Source organism: Chinchilla lanigera, unplaced genomic scaffold, assembly GCF_000276665.1.
Source record: "Chinchilla lanigera isolate Chin_1 unplaced genomic scaffold, ChiLan1.0 scaffold00047, whole genome shotgun sequence".
Classification (NCBI taxonomy): Eukaryota; Metazoa; Chordata; class Mammalia; order Rodentia; family Chinchillidae; genus Chinchilla; species Chinchilla lanigera.
This window is the reverse complement of record NW_004955448.1, coordinates 3,188,646-3,216,030: the sequence shown is the minus strand read 5'-3', so window position 1 is coordinate 3,216,030 and position 27,385 is coordinate 3,188,646. Positions and strand designations below refer to the sequence as shown.

Here is a 27,385-nt window from a genome sequence, read left to right as displayed (position 1 = left end):
TTAAAAACTAGAGATCAAAAACTGCCTGCCCCTTCAGCCTGTCCTTGCCTCACCTGCCGTCACTATTCTCTTGCTCCGTGGTTACTCTTGTAAGCCAGGTGAGGCAAGGATAGCCGGTTGGGGCTGGCGTTTTTGATCGTTAGTTTTCAAGGCAGATTATTTTATTGCTAGATTTTCATTTTAGGGAAACAGAAGGATATGTAAACTGGTATTTGTGCAGCCTCTTGAAGCTGCCCTGAGATCTTGCGTCAGGCTTTTCTTCTTGCCCTTTCATTTATATCTTTTTGTACATTTACTTTTTAGCTGATTGCCTCAGTCTGCAGATCTCATTTTGATCTGGAGGACTGAAAATGTGTGCCTCCAGTCAGCGTTTCTCCTGAGCTTTCTCTGTCTCTAACTCTCCCCTGCCGGGGATTAAATCTGGGGTCCTGCATATGCTGAGCTCACATTCTGCTGCTGATTTATACCACCAGTACTTAAACTCCGATTTCTTATCCAATGGTCACCTCAAGGCTCCGTGAGGTGTGTAATAGTTAACACCCTTTATACTTGTCTGAAATTGAATTGACACTCACCCCTCCCAGTAATTCCTTCTTTCTACCTTAATAAACAGAAACTACATGGTCCCTATTTTTCAGGCCAGAAACCAGAGTCATTTTGACTTTTCCTAGTCTTTCTCTCACTGTGTTTAACCTTTCAGAAAATCATGTTGTCTCTATTCGCTATGTACCTAAGAGAAGGCAATCACCTGTCGTAGAGTTACATCACAAGCTCAGGCCACTCTGCCTCCCCAGGACTTTTCAGTATCTTCCAATCCTTAGTGTATGTGCTGCCAAAGGGAGCACCCAGTAGCTTCCTAAAAGATCTTTCTGTTTAAACTTGACCCTCTTCATCTGTTCTCCATAAGTGGCCAGAACAAAGCAGTTAGAATGTTTATTAGATATGCCGCACCAGTCAGACAAGATCCTGCTCCAACATGCGTGGGGCACCCATGCGCTTCCTGCTGGGGGTGCCTTCTGCTCACCTCCTGCTGCTCTCTTGAGCCCTGCCCCTACCCTGTTCTCTTGGAGGACCTCGGCCCAGGGCTTCCCCTCCTTGTGGAAAAGGCTTTCTTCCCCCAAAGGATCAGGGTGGCTCACTCCCTTCTCTTTCCAGATCTTCATGCAGAAATTATATTCCAACTATTTAGCCATAAAAAGAGTGAAATCTTGGGGCCAGGGATTTAGCTCAACGGCAAAAGCGTTTGCCTGGCAAGCGCAAGGTCGCAAGTTCGGTTCCTGGTACCGTAGAAAAAAAAAAAAAAAAAAAAAAAAAAAGAAGCCTTCTACAGCTAGAAGACATTAAAACAAAGAACAGCACAAATGACTGTAATAGCAGAAAATTTCCCAAGTGTAGAAAAAGAATCTGACATACAGTAAGTGAGGCATATAGAAATGCAGTCAGCCATGACAAAAATAAACATATAGCAAGGTATGTAAAAAATCAAGATCTCAGAAACCCAGCAGAAGAACAGAATGTTAAAAACTATTAGAGAAATGAAAAAGATCACCTATAAAGGAAAGCCCATCAGAATCACAGCAGCCTTCTCAAAACAAACCCTCAAGTCAACAAGAACTTGGAATTAAGTATTTCAAGTCCTGAGAGAAAACAGCTCCCAACCCAGAATGGTTTACCCTGCAAAACCATATTTCAAAATTAATAGACAAATAAATTCTTCCATGGCAAAGAGCAATTGAACAAATTCGTAAGCACCAAAATTGCTCTACAAAGTGTACTGAAACATATTCTAGATAGACAAATATGATCATAACTGCATGAACACCAATAGAACCACCAGGCAGTGTAAGCAATCAAACAGAGGGGAAAGACAGGGAACTTACACTAAGAAAATAATATGGTAAGGATAAACCAACACATATCAGTTATAATCATCAATATAAATGGACTTAATTCACTAATCAAAAGAATCAGGCTGGCAGAATGGATCAAGAAACAAGATCCAACAATATGCTTTGTACAAGAAACACATTTAACTCAAAAAGAAATTCACGGGGTGAAAATGAAGGATGAAAAATAATACTTCACATGATAAGAACCCAGAAAAAGGAGGAATGGCAGTTCTATATGCAGACAAATTGAACTTCAAGAATGATCAAAACAGATAAAGAAGGTCACTACATACTTGATAAGTTTAAACTTGAAGAAACGATAATAATCATAAATATATATGTACCAAATGAAGGAGCACACAAATACATAAAACCAATATTAATGGGCATGATCAAATAAGCACTAACAGCATCATAGTAGAAGACCTTAATAGCCCATTGTCACAAATACATAAACTAGAGAAAAAAATCATCAAACAAATATGAGAACTGAACCAAATCTGTGAATAACTGAACTTAGTAGAGGTTTATAGAGTGTTCTGCCCAACAACATCAGAATACACATTTTTCTCAGCTATGGATGGGACTTTCTCTAAAACGGACCATATACTAGCCCATAGAACATGTTTAAATAAATGCAAAGAAACTGAAATTATCCCATGCATATTATCTGACCATAATGCAATGAAATTGGAACTCAATGGCAACAGAAGCCACAAAACCTCCATGATAACATGGAAAGTAAATAACACCCTACTGAACAACCAGTGGGTCACAGACGCAATTAAAGAAATTAAAGGAGAAATTAAGCAATATCTCTAATCAAATGATAATGACAATACAACATATCAAAACTTATGGGACATGATGAGAGCAGTCTTAAAATTTATAGTGGAAGTTAATAATGGTGAATTCTCATATCAGGAAAACAAAATGAGCTCAAATGAAAACCTAGTGTTGGCAACTCAAGCTTTAAGATAAAATACAAGTCAAGCCCTGTATGAGAGAGGAAATTATAAAGATCAGAGTAGAAATTAATGCAATTGAAACTATGAAAAAATACAAAGAGCAATTAATTGAAGAATTGGGTCGTTGAAAGACTGAATAAAATTGATAAAACCTTAACCAATCTTATCCAAAATATAAGAAAATAAAAGATTGAATGAACAAAGTGAAATCACTATGGATCCTGTGGAAATTCGGATTATCAATACCTACTCTAAGAAACTTTATTTTATTGATTTATTTTACTTTTTTTTATTTTAAAGAGGGTAGTAAATGAGAAACAAACAACGAAGAAATACAACAGTAGCAGCATACCAGTATCACCAACATAAACAAATCAAAGCAAGAACATTCAAAGTGATACAGTCTCAAGACAAAATAACATGAATCAACAGTGGTTGTTACATTACATATCGTTATTCTCAACTACATTGCTCACATTACCAGATGTAAGAATGAAAGGTTGCTAAAACCATTATAGGGAACAAGAAAATAATTATTAGATGAAATAGTAGAGATAATACAGAGTATTACTAGACATGATGGTAGGAGTTCACCATTGTAATTGCCTTGTGTACTGTTACCTTCAAATCAGTCGCTCAGACCACCAACACAGCATGCACAATCGATCAGAATATAAAAAACTGTAATCATTAAATCCTCATTTCAGCACACCATCAGACATCAGCAGTACAGTTATCGCAGCTATTCCTATATGTATATTTCTATTTTGCCTTCCTTCTTTCTTTTTTCTTCTTTCCCTCATCCCAGTTATTCTTTCCTTTGAGTGATTTCTTTCCCTTTCCTATGGTCTATTGTATGATTTGAGTTTTATCTAGCCTTTCAGGTTCCTACACCAAGGAGATAATATGATGTTTACTTATCTGGGTCTGATTTATTTCACTTATGAGTATGGTATCTAGTAGCATCCACTTACCCACAAAAGCCTTGAGATTACCTCTTTTAATAGCTCAGTAATACTCCATTGTATAAAAATACCACATCTTTTTTATCCATTCCTTAGTGGATGGGCATCTGGGTTGTTTCCAACATTTAGCTATAACAAATTGTGCTGCTGTAAACATGGGTCCACATATATAGCTGGAATATGATGTCTTTAATTCTTCTGGGAAAATACACAGAAAGGGAATAGCTGGGTTAAATGGGACTTCCAATCCTACTTGTGTGAGAAATCTCCAAATTGATTTCCACAGTGGTTTCACCAAATTACACTCCCACCAGCAGTGGAGTAAGGTTACTTTCTCCCAACAGCCTCTCCAGCATTTGTTATTGGTTGATTTCTTGGTGATAGCCATGCTTTCTGGGGTGAGATGGAATCTCAGTGTAGTTTCTCGAATGACCAATGATGTTGAACATTTTTTCATGTATTTATTCGCCATTAGTATCTCTTCATTAGAGAAGTGTGTATCCATCTCAGATGCTCATTTTTGGATTGGGTCTTTGAATTTGGGAGGCCTGATTTTTTTTTAATTTTTTATATGTCCTAGATAGAATTCCTTTGTCTAAGGTGTAGCTGGTTAAAATTTCTTCCCAATTCGTGGGTTTTCTTTTTACATTTTTGGTGATTTCTTTAGATGTCCAAAACTTTTCAATAAGATGAGATCCCAGTTGTTGATTCTTTGAAGTATTTCCCATGAAGTTTGGTTTTTGTTCATGAACTCTCAGCCTGCCCCAATGTTGTCAAGATTTTTACCTACTTTCTCTTGCAAAAGATTTAGTGTTTCTGTTTTAATATTTAGATCTTTGATGCATTTGACTTTAATTTAGTGCATGGTGAAAGACATGGGTATAGTTTTCGTTTTTGGCCTGTGGAAAGTCAGTTTTTCCAGCACCATTTATTAAAGAGGCTATCTTCCTTCCATTGAATATGTTTGGCCCCTTTGTGGAAGATAAGGTGACTAAGTGTGTTTGTAGTTGTGTCTGTATCTTCTAATCTGTTCCATTGATCTTCAGGTCTGTTTTTGTGCAAGTCCCATAATGATTTTATCACAGTAGCTTTGTAATATAATTTTAAGTCAGGAATTGTGATGCCTCCTGCCTTTCCTTTGTTTCCCAACATTGGTTTTGCTATTGTAGGCCTCTTCTGGTTGCAGATGTAAGAGTGTTTTCTCTATATCTGTGAGGTATACTAATGGTATTTTAATTTGGATTGCATTGAATCTGTACAACACTTTTGGGAGTATGGCCATTTTCATAATGTTGATTCTTCCTATCCACAAGCAAGGAATATCTTTCCACTTTCTGTTACCTTCTTTGATCTCTTTTTTCAAAGTAGTATAATTTTCACAGTATAGATCTTTTACTACTTTTGTTAGATTGATTCCTAAGTATGTCATCCTTTTAGATGCTATTGTGAAGGTGTGATTTCCCTAATTTCTCTCAGTCTGTTTGTTACTTGTGTAGGGGAATGCTACTGATTTTTGAGTGTTAAATTTGTATCCAGCCACACTACTGAATTTGTTTATTAAATCCATGAGCCTTTTTGTGTAGTTTTTTGGGTCTTCTATGTAGAGTATAATGTCATCAGCAAATAATGATAATTTCACTTCTTCCTTTCCTATTCTTATTCATTTTATTTCTCTCTCTTGTCTAATTGCTCCGGCCAATATTTCCATAATTATATTGAATAAGAGTGGGGACAGTGGACATCCTTGTCTTGTTCCTGATTTTAAAGTGAAAGCTTTCAATTTTTGACCATTTAGTATGATGTTAGCTGTTGGTTTATCACAGATTGCTTTGATCAGCTTGAGGTAAAGGCCATCTATTTCTATTTTCTGTTGGGTTTTCATCTTGAATGAGTGTTGGACCTTACTGAAGGCTTTTTCTGCATCAATGGAGATGATCATGTGATTTTTGTCCTTGGCTCTATTGACATGGTGTATTACATTAATTGATCTGCATATACTGAACAATTCCTGCATTCCTGGTATGAATCCCATTTGGTTGTGGTGTATAATCTTCTTGATGACTTGTTGTATTCTGTTTGCTAGTATTTTATTAAGAATTTTTGCATCTATATTCATTAGGGAGATTGGCCTGTAGTTCTCTTTTTTTGGTTGGCTCTTTCTCTGGTTTTGATATGAGCATAATACTTTCCTCCAGGAATGAGTTGGGGAGAATTCCTTCCCTTTCAATTCCATTAAAGAGTTTGAGAAGAATTGCTGTTAAATCTTCTCTAAATTTCTTGTAGAATTCAGCTCTGAATCCATCAGGACCTGGGCTCTTCTTCATTGGCAAGTTTTATTAAATTCTCAATTACAGTGGATGATATTGAATTATTCAGAATTTTTGTATTTTCTTCATTCAGCTTTGTTAATTCATATGTATCTAGAAATCTGTCCATTTCCTCTGTGTTTTCCATCCTATGAGAGTAAAGATTTTCAAAGTAGGTATTGATGATCTTCTGAATTTCTTCAGGATCTGTAGTGATTTCACACCTTTCATTCCTTATTGTGTGTATTTCAGTTTTTTCTTTACTTTTTTTGATAAAGTTGGCTAGGGGTTTATCTATTTTATTTATTTTTTCATAGAACCAACTCTTTGATTTATCACTTCTTTGCATTTTTTTTGTCTCCATTGTGTTAATTTCTGCTCTGAACTTTATAATTTCCTGCCTTCTTTGGGCTCTGGGTTTGATTTGCTCTTCTTTTTCTAGCAACATAAGGTGCAGCATAAGATTGTTTATTCATGCTTTTTCTGTTTTCCTAAGGTGGGAGTTCACTGCTATAAATTTCTCTCTGTGGACTGCTTTCATTGTGTCCCACAGGTTCCTGTGGGTTGTATCTCCATTTTTCATTTGATTGTAAATAGTGTTTAATTTCTACCTTGATTTCTTCTGTGATCCATTGGTTGTTCAGGAGGATGTTATTTATTTTCTACCTTTTTATGGAACCTTTTCTGTGTTTTCTTTTGTCATTAATTTCCAATATCATTTCACTATTATTTGATAGTATGCATGGGATAATTTCAATTCCTTTGCATTTACTTAAACATGTTCTATGTACTAGTATATGGTCTATTTTAGAGAAGGTCCCATGTGCAGCTGAGAAGAATGTGTATTCTGATGCTGTTGGTTGGAACACTCTACAGAGTGTTCTACTAAGTTCTACTAACTCCATATGTTCAGAAGTTTGGTTAAGTTCTGTTATTTCTTTCCCAATTTTTTGTCCAGTTGATCTATATCTCTGTGACAATGGTGTGTTAAAGTTCCCTGTTATGATTGTGTTGCTACTTATTTCATTTTTCATGTCTGTTAAAATTTGTCTTATATAGGGGGGTGCTCCTATATTTGGTGCATAGATGTGTATGATTATTATCTCTTTCTCTTGAAGCTTCCTGCACACAAGTATGTAGTGATCTTCTTCATCTCTTTTGATTGTTCTTGGTTCACATTGTTTGCAAACAGAGTAACTACACCCACATTTTTCTGGGTTCTTGTCACACGGAGTACTCTTTTCTATCCTTTAATTTTCAGTTTGTGAATTTCCTTTTGAGTTAAATGTGTTTCTTGTATACGATGTGTAGTTGGGTTTTGTTTCGTAATCCACCCTGCTAGTCTGCTTCTTTTGGTTAGTGCATTGAGATCATTTACATTGATGGTTATAATTAATATGTTCTGACTTATCTTTTTCATGCTATTTTCCTGCAGTTGGATCCTCCTTTTCCCCTCTGTTAAATTGCTTGCTTTGCTTGGTGTTCCTTTCTGTTGTTCTGAAAGTTTCAGTCTGTTTTAGCTCTTTCTAGAATATCTTTTAGTACTCTTTATAGGATTGGCTTGGCAGTCGAATTTCTTCAGTTGTTCTTTATCATGAAAATATTTTATTTCTCCATTAAATTTGAAAGATAATTTTGCAGGATACATCAGTCTGGTTTTGATGTTATTTTCTTTCAGTACCTGAAATACTTCACTCCAAGCTCTGTTTGCCTTGATAGTTTGTTTTGAGAAGTCTGCCATGATTCTGATAGGCTTACCTTTATAGGTGATCTGTTTCTTTTCTCTGACAGCTTTTAATATTCTGAGCTTTTGTTGAGTTTCCAGGATCTTGATCACTACATGTCTGGGTGTAGATTTATTTTGGTTATGATTAACTGGAGTTCTATATGCTTCACTTATCTGGATGTCGGATTCTTTTCCTTGCCTGGAAAATTTTCTTCTATTATTTCTGCAAATAGTCTTTTTATGTCACTTATATTGACACCTGGTGTTTCATTAATACCTATTACTCTGACCTTGATTTTGTTTGCTTCATCTTGCAGTTGTTGAAATGTTATTTCCCAGTTCCTTGTTGTTTTTCAGAGATCCCTCCTTTCATGTTCTTTAGTGGCAGTGCTGTCTTTAAGGTCTGAAAGTCTATCTCCAGCATTGTTCAGGCGGTTTTGCAAGCTTTCAATGGAATTTTTAACTTCCTGGATATGTGTCTGCATCTGTTTCATACCTTCTAGTTCTTTTCTATATTGTTTCTTGAAAGTTTCCATGAGTTGTCTATGCTCTTCTATTTTCTTGTCTATGTCATCTTTGGATGTTATCTTTCTCACCTGAGATAATATTTCTGATCTGATGTCTTCTATAGCCTGATGGAGTTGTTTTTTTCACTTCAATTGCTATCATTTCAGAAATTTCAGGTGTATGACTTCCAGGCTCTTCTGTGTTGATGTCTCCTGGACTTGTTTTGTGTGGTGTGGAGGTCTGGGATTGCATTTTGCTCCTTCGTTTTTTCATTTTTGAAAATCTGGAGGCTTCCTGGAGTGCAGCCTCACTCTCCTGATTGTGTGTAAGTGGCAGTGAGAGAGTCTGCAGATCTACAGTGCTCAGTGCAGCCGTTGTGCTGATGAGTGTTGGCATGGTGGGGTCCCAGATGCTCCTGACCTTTCTTGCATTCAGTTGACTTCCAAGAGTGTATGGGCAAGGTGGGAGAAGCTTGCCAGAGTTCCTGAAACTGTCTGGTGTTCAGCCTAGCTTCCACAAGAGTAAGGGGGATGCAGATCGTGTTTACCAAGGCTTCAGATATTGCCCAGGACAGAACCTGCTTCCTACACTGGAAGAGGAGTGTCAGGGTGGATTCCCCGAGGCCACTGACTCTGTCTAGGTTTCAGCTGAGCTCCCAGGGGGGCTGTGAGGTGTTCTGGCATTGGCCACCAAGGCCCCAGAAGTTTTCCAAGGCTCCACTTGCCTCATACACTAGTGGGGGGGGGAGCAGAGTAGCTCACTGGGGTTCCTAAAGGTGTCTGGAATTAAGCCCAGCCTCCCCAGTCACAGTATGGGTGTGGCCAGTAGCCACCAAGGCCCCAGAGGGTGCCGGGGTTCTGCCTACCTTGCACTCTCATCAGGGAGGCTCTGCCACGCCTCACTGAGCTTCCTGAAGATGTCCTCGATTCAGCCCCAGCACTGTCTGGGTTTCTGCCTGGTCCCAAGCTCATTTGTGTGGCCAACAGCAGCTCACCGAGTTCCCTCTGCAGTCCAATGTGCAGCTCAGCTCCAAGAGGTGAAGAGGGGAGGAGGGGAGGGGCAGGGAGTGGACCCCAGACCATTAAAGCTGTCCAGGTTTCTGCCTTCACCCAAGGTTATGTGTGAGGCCAGCAGTGGCTCACCTGAGTACCCGAAACTGTCCGAGGTGCAGCTCAGCTCCAATAGGGGAATGGGGGAGCAAAATTTTATTTTAATAAGACAAAAAAATACAGAAGAAATGGACAGATTCCTAGGTAAGTATAATTACCAAAGTTGAATCAGGAATATATAAAAATTCTAAATAATTCAGTGTCAGTTAATGAAATTGAAAATGTTATTAAAATCTTACCAATAAATAAAAGCCCGGGTCCTGGTGGATTCACTTCTGAATTCTACACAGAAGTTAGAGAAGATCCAATGCCATCACTCCTCAAACTCTAATGAAATTGAAAGGGAAGCAGTACTCCTTAACTCATTCTGGGAGGCAATTATCACCCAGATTCCAAAACCAGAGAAGGATCCAACCAAACAAGAGAAATACAGCTGATCTCACTAATAAACTCAGATGCAAAAATCCTCAGTAAGATACTAGCAAACAGAATGAAACAAGTCAGCAAGAAGATTAAACACCATGAGCAAATGGAATTCATCCCAAGAATGCAGTGTTGGTTCAATATACACAAATCAATAAGTGTAATACACCATATCAACAGAGCCAAAGAGAAAAAATCACATGATCATCTCAATAGACACAGAAAGCATTTGACAAAGTCCAACACCCGTTCAAGATAAAAGTCCTAGAGACAATTGGGACAGATGGTCTTTATCTCAGTACAATAAAGCCATCAGTGAAAAAACAGCGGCAAATATCATACTAAGTGGTTAAAAACTGAAAGCTTTCACTTTAAAATCAAGAACTAGAGAAGGATGCCCACTATCACTACTCCTCTTTAGTATAGCTCTGGAAACATTAGCCAGAGCAACTAGATAAGAGAGAGAAATAAAAGGAATAAAGATAGAAAAGGAAGAAGTTAAATTATCATTATTTGCAGATTCCATGACATTCTACATAAAAAACCCCAAAAACTCCACCAAAAGACTTCTAGATTTAATTACAAAATTCAGTCCTCTAGCTAGATACAAAGTCAACACTCAAATATCCATAACATTCCTGTATACAAATGACAAATACACTAAAGGAAAAACTATGGAAACAACACCTTTCACAGTGGCAACAAAAAAATGAAATACTTAGGAATCAATCTAACCAAGGAAGTAAACAATATCTACATAGAAAACTACAATTTCTGAAAAAGTAGGTTGAAGATGATATCAGAAAATCAAAAGATGTCTCTTTCTCTTGGGTTGCAAACACTAACAGTGAAAATGGCCATAGTCCCAAAATTGTTACACAGATTTAACGGAATCCAAATCAAAATACAGTTAGCTCACCTCACAGAATTAGAGAAAATAATGCTAAAGTTCATTCAGAACCAAAAGAGCCCTGGAATAGCAAAAGCAATTCTGGGCTACAAATGCAAGGCAGGGGGCATTACAATCTCTGACTTGTATTTATACTAGAGAGCTACAGTGATTAAAAACAGCATGGTACTGGCAAAAAAGCAGACCAGAGGATCAATGGAACTGATTAGAAGATGCAGAAACAGGTCCAAATACACCCGTCTTTGACAAAGGGGCCAAATACCTTCAGTAGAAGAAGTATAGGTTCTAAAATAAGATGTTAGACAAACTCCTAGACAAACTGACTTTCCCCATGCCAAAGACTACAACTGGACCCATATTTATCAACATGTACTAAACTAAAATCAAATGAATCAAAGATGTAAATTTATTAAAACAGACACTAAATCTGCTGGAAGAGAAAATAGAACTCTTGAAGACATTGGTGTAGGCAAAGACATAATGAACAAAACCCACTTACATGGGAAATACTGCAAAGAATCAGCAACTATTATACACGTGCATCCACATTTGTAGTGGCACAGTTTGTAGTAGTACATCTTGATATGAACCAAAAAGCCCATCAATCAATGAATAGGTGAAGAAGATGTGATATTTTCATATAACAGAGTACTATTTGGTCATAAAGAAGGATAAACTTCAGACATTTATTGCTAAGTGGGATGGACCTTGAAACCATATTATTATGTGAAATAAATCAGACACACATGTGTAAATATTACATTGTCTCTCTGGTGTGAGAAACTAAAAGTGTAAGTAATGACCAAATTTTATAATAGGTATTATGGAATAAAAAGAAATTGTTCAAAAGGAAAGGGGAATTAGAACAGCAGGGAAGGGTTAGGAAGGAATGAAAAAAATAAGAAAAGGAGGATAAAATGGAAACAAAGCTTTACAAAGAGGGAGGGGAGAGGATAGGGAAGGGAAAAAAAAGACAAATGAAGGTATATTATGTACAGATACAAATTCCCTATGATAGATGTGATCATTGTAGATATCAAATTGTGACAATAAACAATAAATAAAGCAACTACTCTAAGTACTGAAGAAATATTTTTCAGCAGACACAACAACAAGCACATAATTTTTAACTACAAAATATTCATAATTTGGAAAAATTATATTAAACATTTATAATTGATGGGATCATGCTACAGTTTAATTGAGAGGAGAAAAGTGTCATAGAATACAGTGCTTTATGCTCAGTGGTAGTTTTAATTTTATTCTATGTGTAACACTGCCCTATGAGAGAGTTAAGAAGTAGTTTTATTTTTCTCACATTTCCTCAACTTTCACTATATTTATGAAGTATTCTTCCAGTTTTTGTTGAGTCTTACTATTAACTACATTTTATTATTCATTTAATCTGTCATGTATGTAGTTTTTGAGCTTTCCTTCCCTGTGGTAGTATTCTTAGCTTTATTTTTCCACTTCTATTGATGACTTATGAATATATTTTCAAAGTTCACAAATGATACAAATTTTAATATGTATTTTAATATAGTTCTTCACCCCCAAATGATCTCTTTCTGTTTGCTGTAATTTCATCAGTTCATCTGGGATTTCATAGATAGTTTATCTGGCTTCTTCAGATTTTGTCAGTCACTAAGGATCTAGTGAGATATTTTTATGAAGAGATATGATGAGATACGTCTACATTTGTGCCATGAATGAAGCATTACTACACCTTGCAATTATGCTATAAATGAATATTCTCACTCCAGAATTAAATTAAATGGATTTAGAATATCATTTCCTAACTGTGTATGTGTATTTGGACTAATTTTAGTTTTGAACTTCCCTGGGCTTATTTTCTTTCTCTCTCAAACAAGTGTGATAAGATTATATGTTTTACAGGTAGCTAGGGTAGTATTACTGAGGCTAGTTCTCATTAAATGCCTGGACTGCAATCTCATTCTAAGGCAGAAGCAGAGGGTTGCAGGCAAGCAGGCTGCCCTTGTCTCCACCCATTTCTTTACCATCAATAGTGCCTCTCCACATGCATCAGTTATTTTATAATGTATTTTATTTTTGCAATATTCTTACTGATGTATATTCACTAAATATAATCATTACATAAAATTTGGGGAGTTGGGGAATTGGTGCCTACATATATCATATTTACTTCCCTTCTCTATTCTTCTGCATCTCCCTGTCCCTTTCCCTACTACATATAATTTAAAACTATTCCTCCCACCATCAACAAGAACCCCTCATCTCCAGGATGCACTTGTACATCTACCTGGAATTCTTTTTCTTTTTCTTCCTTTATTTAATTACATTCTCAAGGAAGACCTTTTCTTCAAGGGTCAAATTACAGTGACCTAGGTCAAAATACCTGGTCCAGAGCTCTCTATTGCAACACTTATCTTATTTTTATAACAATATACTTACCCGTCTTTGACCCATAACTATGAATTTCTTGGGAAGTACATTTATCTTGTTCATATATGCAATCCTAAAGCTTAGTAAAGAATCTGAAAGTTTGTGGAATAGGACTAAATAATTGCTTTCGTCCTTTCCGAATAACTACTGTAGGCATACTTACTGCATTTCCATTTCTTCTAAAAGGATAAGGGGTATTCGTATATAAGAATTTTTTATTTCATTTGATGTAGTTAAGCATCAAGTATTTACACTTTCATAAAGTTCTTTAAATTCAGAATTTGAATTCTAAGGCCTTTCATTAATTTTGTTTTTAGGCTTCATTTGCTGAGTTTCTGGGACTTTGTCATTTTGTTGATTTAATTATGCTAACTGAGGTCATTGATGAAATCCCACCAACTTCAGATGAAAATGTCACTGTGACTGAGACAAAATTCAGTAATGTTCCTGTCCGTGTGTATGTACCAAAGAGGAAATTGGATGCACAAAGAAGGGCTGTGTTTTTTATCCATGGTGGTGGCTGGTGTATTGGAAGTGCTGGTAGGTGAATTTTTTGAAAGGTGTCTGACCCTGGAGTAGTTTGCAAATGTCTCACTACAGCTGTATATTGTGCCTTTTAGCAAAGTCACTGCAGTGTTTTTTGTCCATCTTGCTTTGATCTCTGACAAGTTTCAACATTCCTTGAACCTTTGAATCACTCTTTCTCATCCATATAAGACTTTCTTCATTAAACCAGGCAATGCTAAGAAAACACAAGTCTTCCTGTTATTGAATTACCTTAAGAAAGCATAAGCACTAGTTCAGTCATTTGTATTTGGTTTTATAGGCCTCAGCAACATGGTAATTTATTTGTATACTAACTGTGTGCCTACATCTCTTCCAGGAACATTGTAGGGATCTTGGAAGAGACAAAATTCTTCTTGGGCCTTAAATTCTAATGAAGACAATCTCTAAACAATGGATACATAAGTAAACAATGCAATGTTTGTCATAGAATGATAAATGTAGAGAAAAATAGATTAATCAAGAATGGGTACAATGGTTGTCAGTCCCTAGATGTATAGAACCATAGTCAAAAGAGGGTATATTCAAAAGTGGAAAATTGGGATAAAGACCTTAGGCTCAGTCATATAAGTAACAAATATTACTTAACTGATTCTAGTTGTAGAATATGCTTGCAGATTCTAATTGCAGAGTTTCAAGAGCATGCTTGATAGTCACCAATTTACCTCCCATTAATGAAGTATCAATAAACTGAGGGAAGGGAAGAGAGGGAGCATAAATTAGTACAGAAGAAATGTTACAGGCTTAAAATTAATTGAAATGTGTCAAATGATATGAGAAATTAGGAGAACAAAGTAAGGAGGGGAGAAAAAGAGAGACAGATGAAATGATATCCTGTTTCTGATAGGACAACTGGGAAAGGGAGGACAGATTGTGGAGGACACAGAAGTAAATCTTGGGTAGAAGAATAAACAGTAATCAAAGCATTAAAATGTGAGCAAAGTGATCAAAGGTCATAAAATGAAAAGAAAGCCAAAGGTGAGAGTCTCAAGAAGAGAGATTAACAAGTAGTGAATGGTGAAAAAATGCCAAGTAAATGGGACAGAAATATACCTTTTGGATGTAGAATATTTTATGTACATAAGGCTGAGCAGAGACTTGATGGATGCCTACATAAATACACATTTCAAACAGCAAAAAGTAAGACATAAAGACATTAGATAAATGATTTCTGAACTTAGACTTAGTTGTAAAAAGAATAAGAAAATAATAGATTGAAAGGAGAATTAAGTAAAAGCATTTTGTTTGATTTTTATGTGGAGGAGATATAAAATTTTAGTAAATGCCCTGATGGATAAGGCAAGATGGGCACAAATTTGAGCCCAACTTGGACAACTTACTGAGACCTTGTCCCCAAATAAAATAATTTTAAAAGAACTTGAATATATCTCAGTGGAAATCCTGGTTTCAATCTTAAGTACTACAAAATAAAGTGGGTAGAATTAAGAAAATTGGATAGCATACAGAGGATAGCAGATTGTTGAACAATGAACAAACATTACAGAGGCAATGGAGGCAGGGAGAAAGATTTAGAGCATTGGTAAATTAATTAGATGTAGATGGAAAGAAAAAGTTGAACAAAAAATACATGCAGTCTTCTACCTAGACAAGAATGAAGAGAGACAAACCAGACCTCAGGCGGACAGACACAACAGAAAATGAGAGAATTCCAGCTTTTTAAGGCAGCATCTTTCTATCCAACTTATTTTCAGGTAATATTTTCCATACAGATGCTGATCATTGTTCTACATTATACAAAATCTGTTTGTAACACTTAGGTCACATATCCGTCCTCACATCCATCGAATCAGTGGCTTATCTTTTTTACCTGTGTATATGCAACATGTAAAACAAACCAATATTGCCTATAGAATGGGACCTGGGATCAATCTTCTGGAGAATGCTGCTGGCCAAGAAGGACAAATGACAAAATATGCAGAAGAAGAAGTGTAAAGAAAGAAGTGAAACTAGAAAATTCAGTGAGCAATTCCACCAAATTGTAGGTGAAAGCTTTCTTAGGATAAGTACAGCATTATATTCTTTTTGTTGTTATTTTGGTATACAATAGGTAGGGAATTGCAAGAATCTAAAACAAACACAGTCGATTTTTGTTTAAAAAATCCTTCCTTTCCTTTGGGGATTTTCACTAATATTTGGCTTTTATTCTTTTATTTAAGCTTTACGTAGTTATGACCTGCTCTCAAGATTGAGTGCAGAGAGACTTGATGCCGTTGTCATATCAATTAAGTAAGACCTGTGTTATTTTATTTTTGTATATACCTTAACTACCTAAATTCTCTCTGCTGTCTTGAATGACGGATGCCTGCTTGAATGATGATTTGCCAAAACATATACATTTCTTAATTGACACTGAAGTAATTAAAAGGCTAGCTCTCACCAGAGTGGCACTGAGAAAAACAAAATGTGTGTGTGTGTGTGTTTGTCTGTGTGTGTGTGTGTTTGTGTGTGTGTGTGTGTGTGTGCATGTATGCAGTCTGATATGTGCTATTTGGGCAGCTAGGAAAAAGTGAGAGTAAAGATATTTTTTACATAAGCTTAAATTGAGTTATCATTGTACATACCTACTTGGTTTAGATTAACTTTCAACTATAATCTTTAAGTTTCAGGTTGCTGGAGTCAGATGATTATCTATAAAACCATGTCATAAAGTACTGCTACATTAGGTGTCACTTTGAAAACTAAGTGGCAATGTTCTTGAAATTATCTTATCTTAGTGTCTAGCACTTGGTGGTTTAAAACATTAAATTTTATTCTCACGTTTAATAACATCAGTGAGTTAGTGTAAAATAATGTGTTGGATCAGTAATCTGTGTTTGAAAGAAACATCGTGAGATAGTAAAATTGGAATTAATGTAGTAGAAGCATGCCATACCTTGTATAACTCCATTTTTTTAACATCCAGGATAGAGAAACCCATAGAAACAAAAGGTTAATTTACACTTTAAGATGAAGATGGATGAAATGAAAAGTAGGAAGTGTCTAGTTATTAATTTTAAATTTCAGAAACTGAAGAAACGGTGAAGAAATAAAGGTTTCATAAACACTTGTCTAGGGACATCATTACAAAACATAATTATGCTCAATATTGTTTGTAACTGATTCCCAGAAAGTGAAGGATTTAGAATATTTTTTTTCCCGTTTTTGAGACAGGGTCTCCCTATGCAGTTCAGGCTGGCCTTGATGTCACTTTATAGCTCAGGCTGCTCTCAAACTTCCCACGATCCTCCTATTTCAGCCTCCCAAGTGCTGGGATTACAGGCATGTGCAACCACACCCAGCTAGAATAATATCTTTTAAAAATAATTAGAAGAATCTATACTTGTGCTGTGATTTGTAATTCAAGTTTATTTTTAAACATGGTTTATTTAATTATAACACATCAAATGAAACTGTAAGATATACATTTGTGCTTGGTTTATTGAAATGACTAATAAATCTCAACAGGATTGAAGGTAAAATTTTAGTTTTGTGCAAGTTCATGCCTTTCCTTTGAATATATACTTATTTTATGTACATTAAATATAAATGAGACTCTCAGTCCAAAATGAACAATTTTTTTCTATTATAATTAAAATGAGCAATGTGCAAAGGAAATACTGCTAAACATCAAAAGTCATTAGGAAAATGCAAATCAAAACTGCTTCATATCTCCTCAGATAACTGTAATTTTAAAAAACAGATAAATTCAAATTATGGCAAGAACAAACAAAAAACGAACCCCACATATCACTAGTGGAAATATAAAACGGTATAGACACTCTGGAAAATAGGTTGGCAGTTCCTGAAAATGTTAAAAATAGAATTGCCATATGACTTAGTATTTCCAGTTCTAGGTGCTTACACAAGGCCAAATAAATTACATCCATAAAAATCTTTAGTATGTGTAGCAGCATTATTCATAAAATCTCTACAGTAGAAACAACTCAATGTCCATCAATAAATGTATTGAAAAAGAAAATGTCATATATCCACACAACTGTATATTACTTGATATTAAATGAAATACTACCATTAAAACACGGATTAATCTTGAAAATGTTATGTTATGTGAAGGAAGCCAGTCTCAAAGGGCAACACATTGTGTTGTTCCATTTTTATGAAAGTTTTAGAACAGGAAAATCCGCAAATTAGTGGGTGCCTCAGAATAGCAATGGATGAAACAGAAAATAAGAAATATCTGCCAAGGGGTACAGTGCTGTTATTGTGGTTACTTTTATTTTTTTGTGTGGTGGAAATATTCTCAAAGTGATTGTGGTGATCACTGAAAAACTTAAGTATATTAAAAACTCTTGAATTACATACCTCAAGTAAGTTTTGTGACATGTAAAGAAAGTGCTTACCTTAAAATTAAGACTTAATATTAATTAGGAAAATTAGTCTTGAAATATCTGTGCATTTATATTTGTATAGATACAAAAATACTAAAATATAATATGCTTCTCTTATTTAAAATATGCAAACCCCTACAAATTATTAAAAATACAGGAGAAGAACTTTACAGAACAGAATATCAAAATTGTCTATAAATATAAGAACATTTAGTACACACCAGGAAAATATAAATCGAATGCGCTGTGCAGCACCTCCAGACTTGATATGATGACTAAAATGAAAAAGACCTAAAACACCAAAGCTTGGCAAAAATAGACACCAAAGACTTTTATAAATTCATAGTTAAAGAAAAAATAGATTTCAAATCTCTTTGACACTCACTACTAACTAAAATTACACGTACATCATAACACTGTACACATCAATGCCACAGGTAAATATCAACAGTGATATAGATGTTTACCAAATTCTAGATACAAGAATGTTTCTAACAGTGTTTGTGTTAAGCCAAGATTGAAAGCAGCCCAACTTACATGGCTTTTTAAAGTTGGAATGTACTATCTATTCACTTATTATTTATTTATTTGCTGTGATAAGGACATAGTAAATCTCCTTCCTAAACCAACTTTTAAGTGCACATTATTGTTAATGTTATTACAATATTGTAAAACAGATCTCTAGATAATATCCACTTTACCTGATTCAACCCAATAATTACTAATTCCCCATCTGTCCCTCTCAACAGCACTTAGAAGTCAATGTTTTACTTCTTGGTTCTATGAATTTGAGCATTTTACATAACTCATCTAAGGGGTATTACTCACTTCTTTAATAAGTTATATGTCTTGTATTTAACCAGTGCAGTATTATACAGGAAGACAGAAGCACACAGCAATGTGCCTGAGGCTCAGAATTATAGTGTTGGACAATCAAGCCCAACAGCCTAGGTGTACATGCTACAGAAGTTTATGTATTTCAAAGGCAAAACTCTAGGAGATCAAATGACCCTGCTAAATTAGGATAGTGGGTACTTCAAGAGTTGAAGAGAAAAAAAATGGAAGACATCTGTGCACAGCCAAAGTTCATTTTCATGATTTGCACCTATGTGGCTGCGTTTAGTTCTAATTAAAGATGTTAGACAATTACTACATGTGCATTTCTGCCAGGTATATTTAATTAGCATTTGGGAAAATGACAAGAAAACTGTTTTGTCTCTACAGCTACAGATTAGCACCTAAATATCATTTCCCAGTCCAATTTGAAGATGTATACAATGCTTTAAGATGGTTCTTACGCAAAACTGTTCTTGAAAATTATGGTGTAGACCCTGAGAGAATCTGTGTTTCTGGAGACAGTGCAGGAGGAAATTTAGCTGCAGCGGTGACTCAGCAGGTAAGATGTTCATTACTTCTGTTTTTCAAAATTGTCTACTTAAAAACAGATAAATATGTATTTGCAAATATAAAAGTGACAATGCTTCTAATATTAAACAGAATATTACTAAAAATGGATAATACATCAAATTGTTAAAATTCCTGCTCTTGTCAAGGTTTTGTTCACTTTCTTAATGAAATAACAGTAATCTGAGTAGATCACTGAATTAAAATTTGATATGTATTAGTGAAATATACTAGTCAGATGAATGAGAACAGAAAATGACTTTTAACCCTTTTGCAGGTTCACATGTATTGAATACTCATCTGTGGCATAGCCTTCCATTACCAAAATAATCTAACTACTTTGAGAATATTATCAGCACATTCAAAAACACTATATTGTTTCAAGAAAGGTTAGAAATTGGGAGACATGAATTGTCTTGAGATAAAGGCGTTTGTAAATGTCTTCTTGACCAGTACATTTAGTCTCTCTAAGCATTCATTTCCTAATCTATAAAGAAAAATCAATCATCACTTCTTCTGTCTTGTCTGGATGTAGCAAATTATAGACTGGAGGCCAAACCCAGTCTGTGCCCTGTTTTTATTGCTCCTTTTCCTGGCAGTTTTTTTCCCTTTCACAATATCTACTGTACCTTTCAGATTGTATTTACTTTTTCAGTTTCTTACACTAAGGAGACACTACAATGTTTATACATGGAGGTCTGATTTAGTTCACTTATGAGTATGGTCCTTAGTTGCATCCAGTTACCTATAAAAATCTCAAGTTTATTTTCTTTATAGCTGCATCTTTTTATCCATTCCTGAACTGATGGGCACTTGGGTTGCTTCCAAGATTTAGCTATGACAAATTGCACTGCTATAAACACGGGTGCACATGTATCTCACAGATTTGTTCTGAGGGCCACTCGCATATATTTACATTAAAAAATCTGGTAACATTATATGACCTTTACAAATGTTTTTCAAAATATTCAAAATGACCCATTTTGAAAATTGTAATTAACAAGCAGACAGATCCCCAAATTGCAAAATTTTAAGGTATACTCAGTACCAGTAGTTTTATTTTGAAATAATGCAGAAGAATTTTTTAGTACAATAAACACTTAGAGAACATATAAAACCACATTTTAAAGAATATAATCTCAAAAATTGAAATGTTATTAAGAAATATTTTTATGGATCACTTTTGTTCAACTGTAATATTTGTGCATTCCACTTTTCTGATCACCAATCTTTACAAACATTAGCATATTGGTCCTGATATGGGAGAATAATTTTCATGGAATATTTCACAAAGAAAGCCTTCCCAAGTCTAAAACAGCGTGTCACTTTGGGATCAAAACAAAGTCAGAAATACTTCAGGGATTCTTTTTCTTTATGGTAAAACTTACACTAGTCTATTTTAATATGCTTTTATACTAACAGAAAAGTAATGAACTTAACTTTACACATCTACATGCCATTGCTTTTGTATGTCATTCTTAGTTGAAAAGCTATGACATACACTTACTAATTATGACTTGGATCCTTTTGCATTTTCCTCAAAAGATATAGAGTACATGATTTTTCTTAATTCTAACATATGCTTGCTTAAGGAGTATCTAGTTTTAGAATGTCCTTTGACCACTTCAAACTTTGTCAAAGTGGGTGAATCATGTTGCTTATTTCTTGTCTTTTTTGAGTTGCTGAATTTATATGTAGGTTATCTTGTTGTAGTTATTTTATTATGTTCAAAGGAAATAATTTGTGCAAATCATCTTAACTCTTGTTTAGCTCTTAGGTGACCCAGAAGTCAAGACTAAAGTCAAGATCCAGGCTTTAATTTATCCTGCACTTCAATCTCTTGATTTACACTTACCATCATATCAAGAAAATTCACATATGCCGATACTGTCTAAGTCACTCACGGTCAGGTTCTGGAGTGAATATTTTACAACAGACAGATCACTTGAGAAAGCCATGCTTTCCAATCAACATGTACCTGAAGAATCAAGTCATCTCTTCAAGTTTGTAAACTGGAGCTCCTTGCTTCCTGAGAGATTTAGAAAAGGACATGTTTATAACAACCCAACTTATGGTAGTTCTGAATTATCTCAAAAATATCCTGGGTTCCTAGATGTAAGGGCAGCTCCTCTCTTGGCAGATGACAACAAGTTGCGTGGTTTACCCCTGACGTATGTCCTCACTTGTCAATACGATGTCTTAAGAGATGATGGACTCATGTATGTCACCAGACTTCGGAACGCTGGAGTTCAAGTGACCCATAACCATGTTGAGGATGGATTCCACGGAGCAGTTTCCTTTCTGCAACTGAAAATTAGCCATAGAATGATAAATCAGTATATTAGTTGGCTAAAGAAAAATTTATAGCAAAACCTGTACTCTTGGTATATATTTTAAATACATTAATTATGAATGCATCATAAAATCCATATGGAATAAAGTTGGTGTGTTTCAGAGATATCTATTGAAGTTCCACATGTAGTATAATAATTCTTGCTGCAAATATCTTCTGTCTTTTTCATTACTCAGAAGGCTTTCATGCAACATTTCTCATCCCAAATGTGCTATTTCCATCAACTCTCCTAGTATATTGTAAATTTTACGTTTTAATTTCTTTTTCTTGTACAACGTCTTTTCTGTGTGTTAGTAACCATTTATAATTGCAAGAAGAGAAACGTAAGAAAAGATTCTCTGTCTGTGTGATATCAACATTTTAGTCAGTGCACAGGATTTGAAACACTCCTAGTGACTGACCCTAGATATGATGCCACCATAGGTCAGTATTTTTCACAATTACCAAATCCAGGAAGCACATGCCTAGAATCGCAGTTACTTGGGAAGCTGAAGCAGGATGATTAGAAGTGGAAGGACAAACCAAGGAACTGAGTAAAAATTCTGTCTCAAAATAAGAAATAAAAAGGGCTGCGATATACCTCGTAGTAGACTGACACTGCATTAACACACACACACACACACACACACACACACACAAAATTAATTTTATGACAGCATAAAGCAGACAAGGTGAACGGCAGGAATTCAATTTCCTGAGGTTCATGAAGCTAACATTTCAAAAATTAGCATCAGCAAAGTTGGTAAAGGGATTCCTTAAGTTAACTTTCATTCTCTTCTAGTTCAAATAACTGAAAACCAGTGTTTTCCCAAAGACACTTCGTTCTCTATTTTTCCTTCTTCCAAGTACCTGGAGGTGACGATGCGGTTTGCCTTGCCCTTTGCTCTTTGAAGACCATCACTGCTCCTGTCTTGTTTGGATGTAGCAAATTATAGCCTGGAGGCCAAACCCAGTCTGTGCCCTGTTTTTATTGCTCCTTTTCCTGGCAGTTTCTTTCCCTTTCACAATACCTATTGTACCTTTCAGATTTTATTTACTTTTTCAGTTTCTTACACTAGGGAGACAATGTGATGTTTACATACGCGGGTCTGATTTAGTTCACTTATGAGTATGGTCTCTATTCGCATCCACTTACCTATAAAAACCTCAACATCTTTATAGTTACATCTTTTTATCCATTCCTCAACTGATGGGCATTTGGGTTGTTTCCACAATTTCGCTATTGCAAATTGCGCTGCTATAAACATGGGTGCACATATATCTCTGTGGTATGATGTTTTCAGTTTTTCTTAGAAAATACATGGAAGGAGAATAGCTGGGTTGAATGGGATGTGCCCTGTTTCTGTACTCTAAGTAAATGATTGTTTATATATTACAGAGCTGTCCAAAAAGCAAGAGGATATTGAAGAGGTATTAGAAGAGAAGAAGGAATAAGAGGAGAGGAGGTGCCATATTTTATCATAGGCTATTTTCAAAACAGCTTACAACTTCACATAACAATGCTACCAGAGTTTTTCATTATCCACTTTAGGTTCCTAAAGATCCTCTTATATTTACTGTCAATATGTCACTATCACATCGATAATCTCAGTAATAATTAAGATAGCCCCTTTGTCAATTTGTATTTCCAGTTCCTGGGAATTCTTTCTGTAATAATCTTGTTGTGCGGTCCTTGAATAAAATGCACTCACAGCCATGATGTGTAATGTGCTGTGACAAAAAACTGTCTCTTTTATGTGCATAACAAACACTCAAGCTCTTTCAAGCTGGGTCCTCATTTTTAATAATATGTGAGGTACTTGTAACTCATGGAGTAAACCAACATTGGACTCCTATACCCTGCTCTCATGTAATGTCTTATACTCCTCACTACTCTATGGTCAGTGAGAACGGACACCATCAGGTCTCTTTGGTCTCTACTTGTCTACTTGTTTGTCAGAATGACAACCTGCACATATAACTTTGCAGCTAAATATGGCAGAACAAAACCACTAAAGTGCTGAAATTTTCTTTCTTTAAATAAGGGAAGCCCTTAACAATGTCATTCATAATGCCTAGGGATCATAGTATGCTCAAGTGAGTCTTCTGTTCTCTGTCAGTTATCCTTAACTATCAGCTTGACAAGATTAAAAGATTCCTGGAGAAGTGATTGAATCTGAGCAGCGGTATTGGATTAATCCCCTGAAGTTCATAGCTCAATGTACTGTTTGTTAGAAGGCGGGGCCCAGTTAGGGAAGCTGGGTAACTGAAGGCTTGCCTTTGGATTGTGTACTCTCCCAGGCATTATTTCCTTGTGATCTGCTTTTCAGCAACCATAAGTCAGCAGCTATGTTCTACCATACTTTTTTGTTACCATTTATCTATTTTGTTGCCAGCCAACCACATGCTGAATCCTCTGAGCCAAATTGAGCCCCTTCCCTTTTAAGTTGTGGGTGTCGGTGTTCTTTCCCTTTCTCTTCTCAGCATGTTTTCTTATGACCACTGTCTTCAATTTTTCTTTATCAACTTGTAAAATTTTCTTAAAAGGAATGACTGCTACATTGCCATACTCAAGGCTCAATTCTCTGTCCTATTCGTGATGTGCCTACAAGCAAGTTTGATCTGAAGTCTCCCTTTTTGTTAAAGAACTTCACTTGGCTCCACAAGCTATGGTCTCTTTGATTTCATTTTAGCTCCTGGGCCAGTCATTCTCAGTTGCATTTGCCGTGTGTACAGATCTCTTCTACTTGGAGTGTTTCTGGTCTTAGGGCTCAGACTCCTCCTTTATCTGAGCTCAGTTTTATGTTGATGACTGCAATAACCTCCACCCACCCAGAAGTACAATTTGGTGTATAAGGGCCTACTTGACCACACTTATATCTAGGGATTTCTCAAAGTAAGGTTTTGCCATTCATGGACTTTTATACTTTATGAAATAAAAAATTCAAATTCTCCTTTTTGTGACTGCAAGGGAACCTTAATATCAAAACTTTTGCTTCTTTTCTTTCTTTAATACATCAATACAATAACAATTCCTTTTGGTAGCCTCCTGAATTTATTTGAAGTATTGAACTATATCTTATTTCTTTTGTCATCCTGTGGCATAGTAATTGGTTTCTCTGCTTTTACCATGTCCCCTTAGAAACTACACTGAACATATATAGAAAGTCTTTGTAAAATGAAATTGAAAACATATCACTTCTGTGAGCAAAACTCTTAAAAAGACTTCTTATTTAGCCCTTCAATTTTTAAACACTTCTTATTTTTTGATTCCTTACAATGCCTATACACTCACGTTCAAACAATCATTGCATCTTATCTACTAGCTAGGCTATTATTTATTTCTAATTTCATTTCCTGTTTGCACACCTCTACACTCCAATTGACCCAGCCTCTCTATCCAAATGTGTACCACAGTAAGGATAAATAAATGCAAAATTATGCAAACTACTTATTGTTAAGTCAATGATCTATTAATTATTGTGAAAGCAAGATGTTATTTAAGATTAACAGTGCTATTTCTTTCTTGAAAATGAAAGATCAGTGAGTTGATTACTTAATATAAAATAACAGATTGAAAAGTGTAACAATTTTTTCCTCTAAAATAATGCATGACTTCAACACAGTTTTTCTGCTTCTTCATAGAAGAAAAAATGGGTGCAGTCAAATGAGTTTAGATTTTTGGTGCTAGATCACTTTCCCAATACTATGCAAACAGTAAAATTTATCACAATTAGAAAATGATAAGGTGACATTTGATACAAAGAAAAGAAAGAAAACAACTTGAATGTAGTTTTTTTTACTACTTTTTAATTTTCATTAGGACATGTTTCCAGTATATGCATTTTAGAATCGTTTTGAGGAATAGGTACGTACACATAATCCATTTTGTTTTTTCTTTTTTAAAAATACCTTTTCTTTCCACTTTTCATCAGTGTTAAAAGTAATTACAGATTGGAAATTATTTTCCTTTATTTTTTCTTAATCTGACTCCTTGTAGCCTTTAAGAATTTGTTAACTAGCATAAGCTAAAATGGTAAAGGTATATCATAGTCTTATGTTGTCTATCATTTAAGACTGTCTTTAAACATTTCTTTTAAAGTGGATTTGCAGAAAAATATCTAAATTTGATATAACTGACAAATATTCCAACTGAAAAATAAATAATTCAGAACCATCTCTGAATAAATTGAAACTATTAATTCTTTTAATTTCTAATGTTTAAAGCATGAAAACACTGCCTAAACTCTATATTTTATATATTTTGACTTTATTTTTATGAAATTTATAGAAATCTGAACTGTTAAACAATTTTCACAAAAAGCTCTCAAGAAATGTAGCAGGAGGCTCTTCCTTTCCTGTCCTCTCCCCTCCCCTCCCCTCCCCTCCCCTCTTCTCCTCTCCTCTCCTTTCCTTTCTTCTTGCATTCTTTTAATGAACCATAGATCTATTTTGAAAGCATTTACCACTTTTTTTTTTCCAAAAATAAACTGGTATCTGAGAGAAGATGTGGCAATTTGTGCAGCCACTATAGTGTATAGTAACTGGAGATCGCGCTGCAAAAACCCCTGTAAACCAGATCAGTGTCATTCACTGATCTGCTGAAATGTTAAATACCAAAAGTTTCAAGTTATAAAAGTGATAGCTTTCTACTGGCATATTTTGGTAACTCAGCGATAAGCATTATTTTGAGTACTTAAATAAACATCCATCTACGTTATTATTTGGTATTGTTTGACTTAGTTTTATAACTCATTCCACATGTTTAATTTTATCACCTATACTCACACATAATTCTTCTATGTATAAGAAGATATGTTGTTGTTTTGACAACATTTGCTTTTGTAATGGATCCTTATCTTCGTGATAGTGATGTATAATTGGACTCTTAAATAAGTAAAAAAAATGCTTAAAGACATTATAATTCATTGCAGTGAACTTCACTTTCCAAAGTTGTGTTCCAGGATTCAGTATAGCAACAGCTATGTAATAAAGTTTATTACATGCTTTCAAAATTAGAAGCAAAGAAAGCCAAATGGCCCAGATTTCTGTGATATGCACATACACAAGCACATGCATTACACACACACATGCACACAGACAGTCTGCTTTTATTAGGACTTCTCCTTATCACTCTTTGGTGATCTGGACACACCCCTTCACCTGTTTGGACTAGGTTTTTGAACTTTCAAAATGACAGTGTAGAAATTACTCAGAATTTTTTGAATTTCAGTCTATCAAACTAGTTAATTATTTTTTTAAAAAAGTGTTAGTTCTTTTCCCTGAAAATAACCTAAATATAAATGTAAATTGTGGATAATATGGATGCCCACCTTAGAAGCACTGGGCACATCTCTGAGGCCAAATCATAAAAGAGTCTTTAGGTTGTTAAGAAAGAGTTTCTCATCAACAATGCACACAAATTATTTAGCTTGTTGAGGAGCACAAATTACAAACTGAATCTGGGGCCAGGAGACCCTAATGGGCCCATGATGCCATGACACTCCAG

At 35.2% G+C, this 27,385-nt stretch overlaps 2 protein-coding genes across 2 annotated transcripts in view; one reads left to right on the top strand and one right to left on the bottom strand.

The window, feature by feature from the left end:
- The window catches only part of LOC102007165 (arylacetamide deacetylase-like), a 26,977-nt gene extending 4,973 nt beyond the window's left edge, over positions 1-22,004 (top strand). The window contains exons 2-5 of the mRNA XM_005393039.2: positions 13,545-13,767; positions 15,969-16,038; positions 19,365-19,536; positions 21,315-22,004. Of these exons, the coding sequence (XP_005393096.1) occupies positions 13,545-13,767; positions 15,969-16,038; positions 19,365-19,536; positions 21,315-21,911 (1,062 nt within the window). The 3' untranslated portion in view covers positions 21,912-22,004. The remainder of the gene's footprint in view (positions 1-13,544; positions 13,768-15,968; positions 16,039-19,364; positions 19,537-21,314) is intronic.
- Positions 1-27,385, bottom strand: part of LOC102019755 (arylacetamide deacetylase) — a 328,447-nt gene that overhangs the window by 30,828 nt on the left and 270,234 nt on the right. The window lies entirely within an intron of this gene.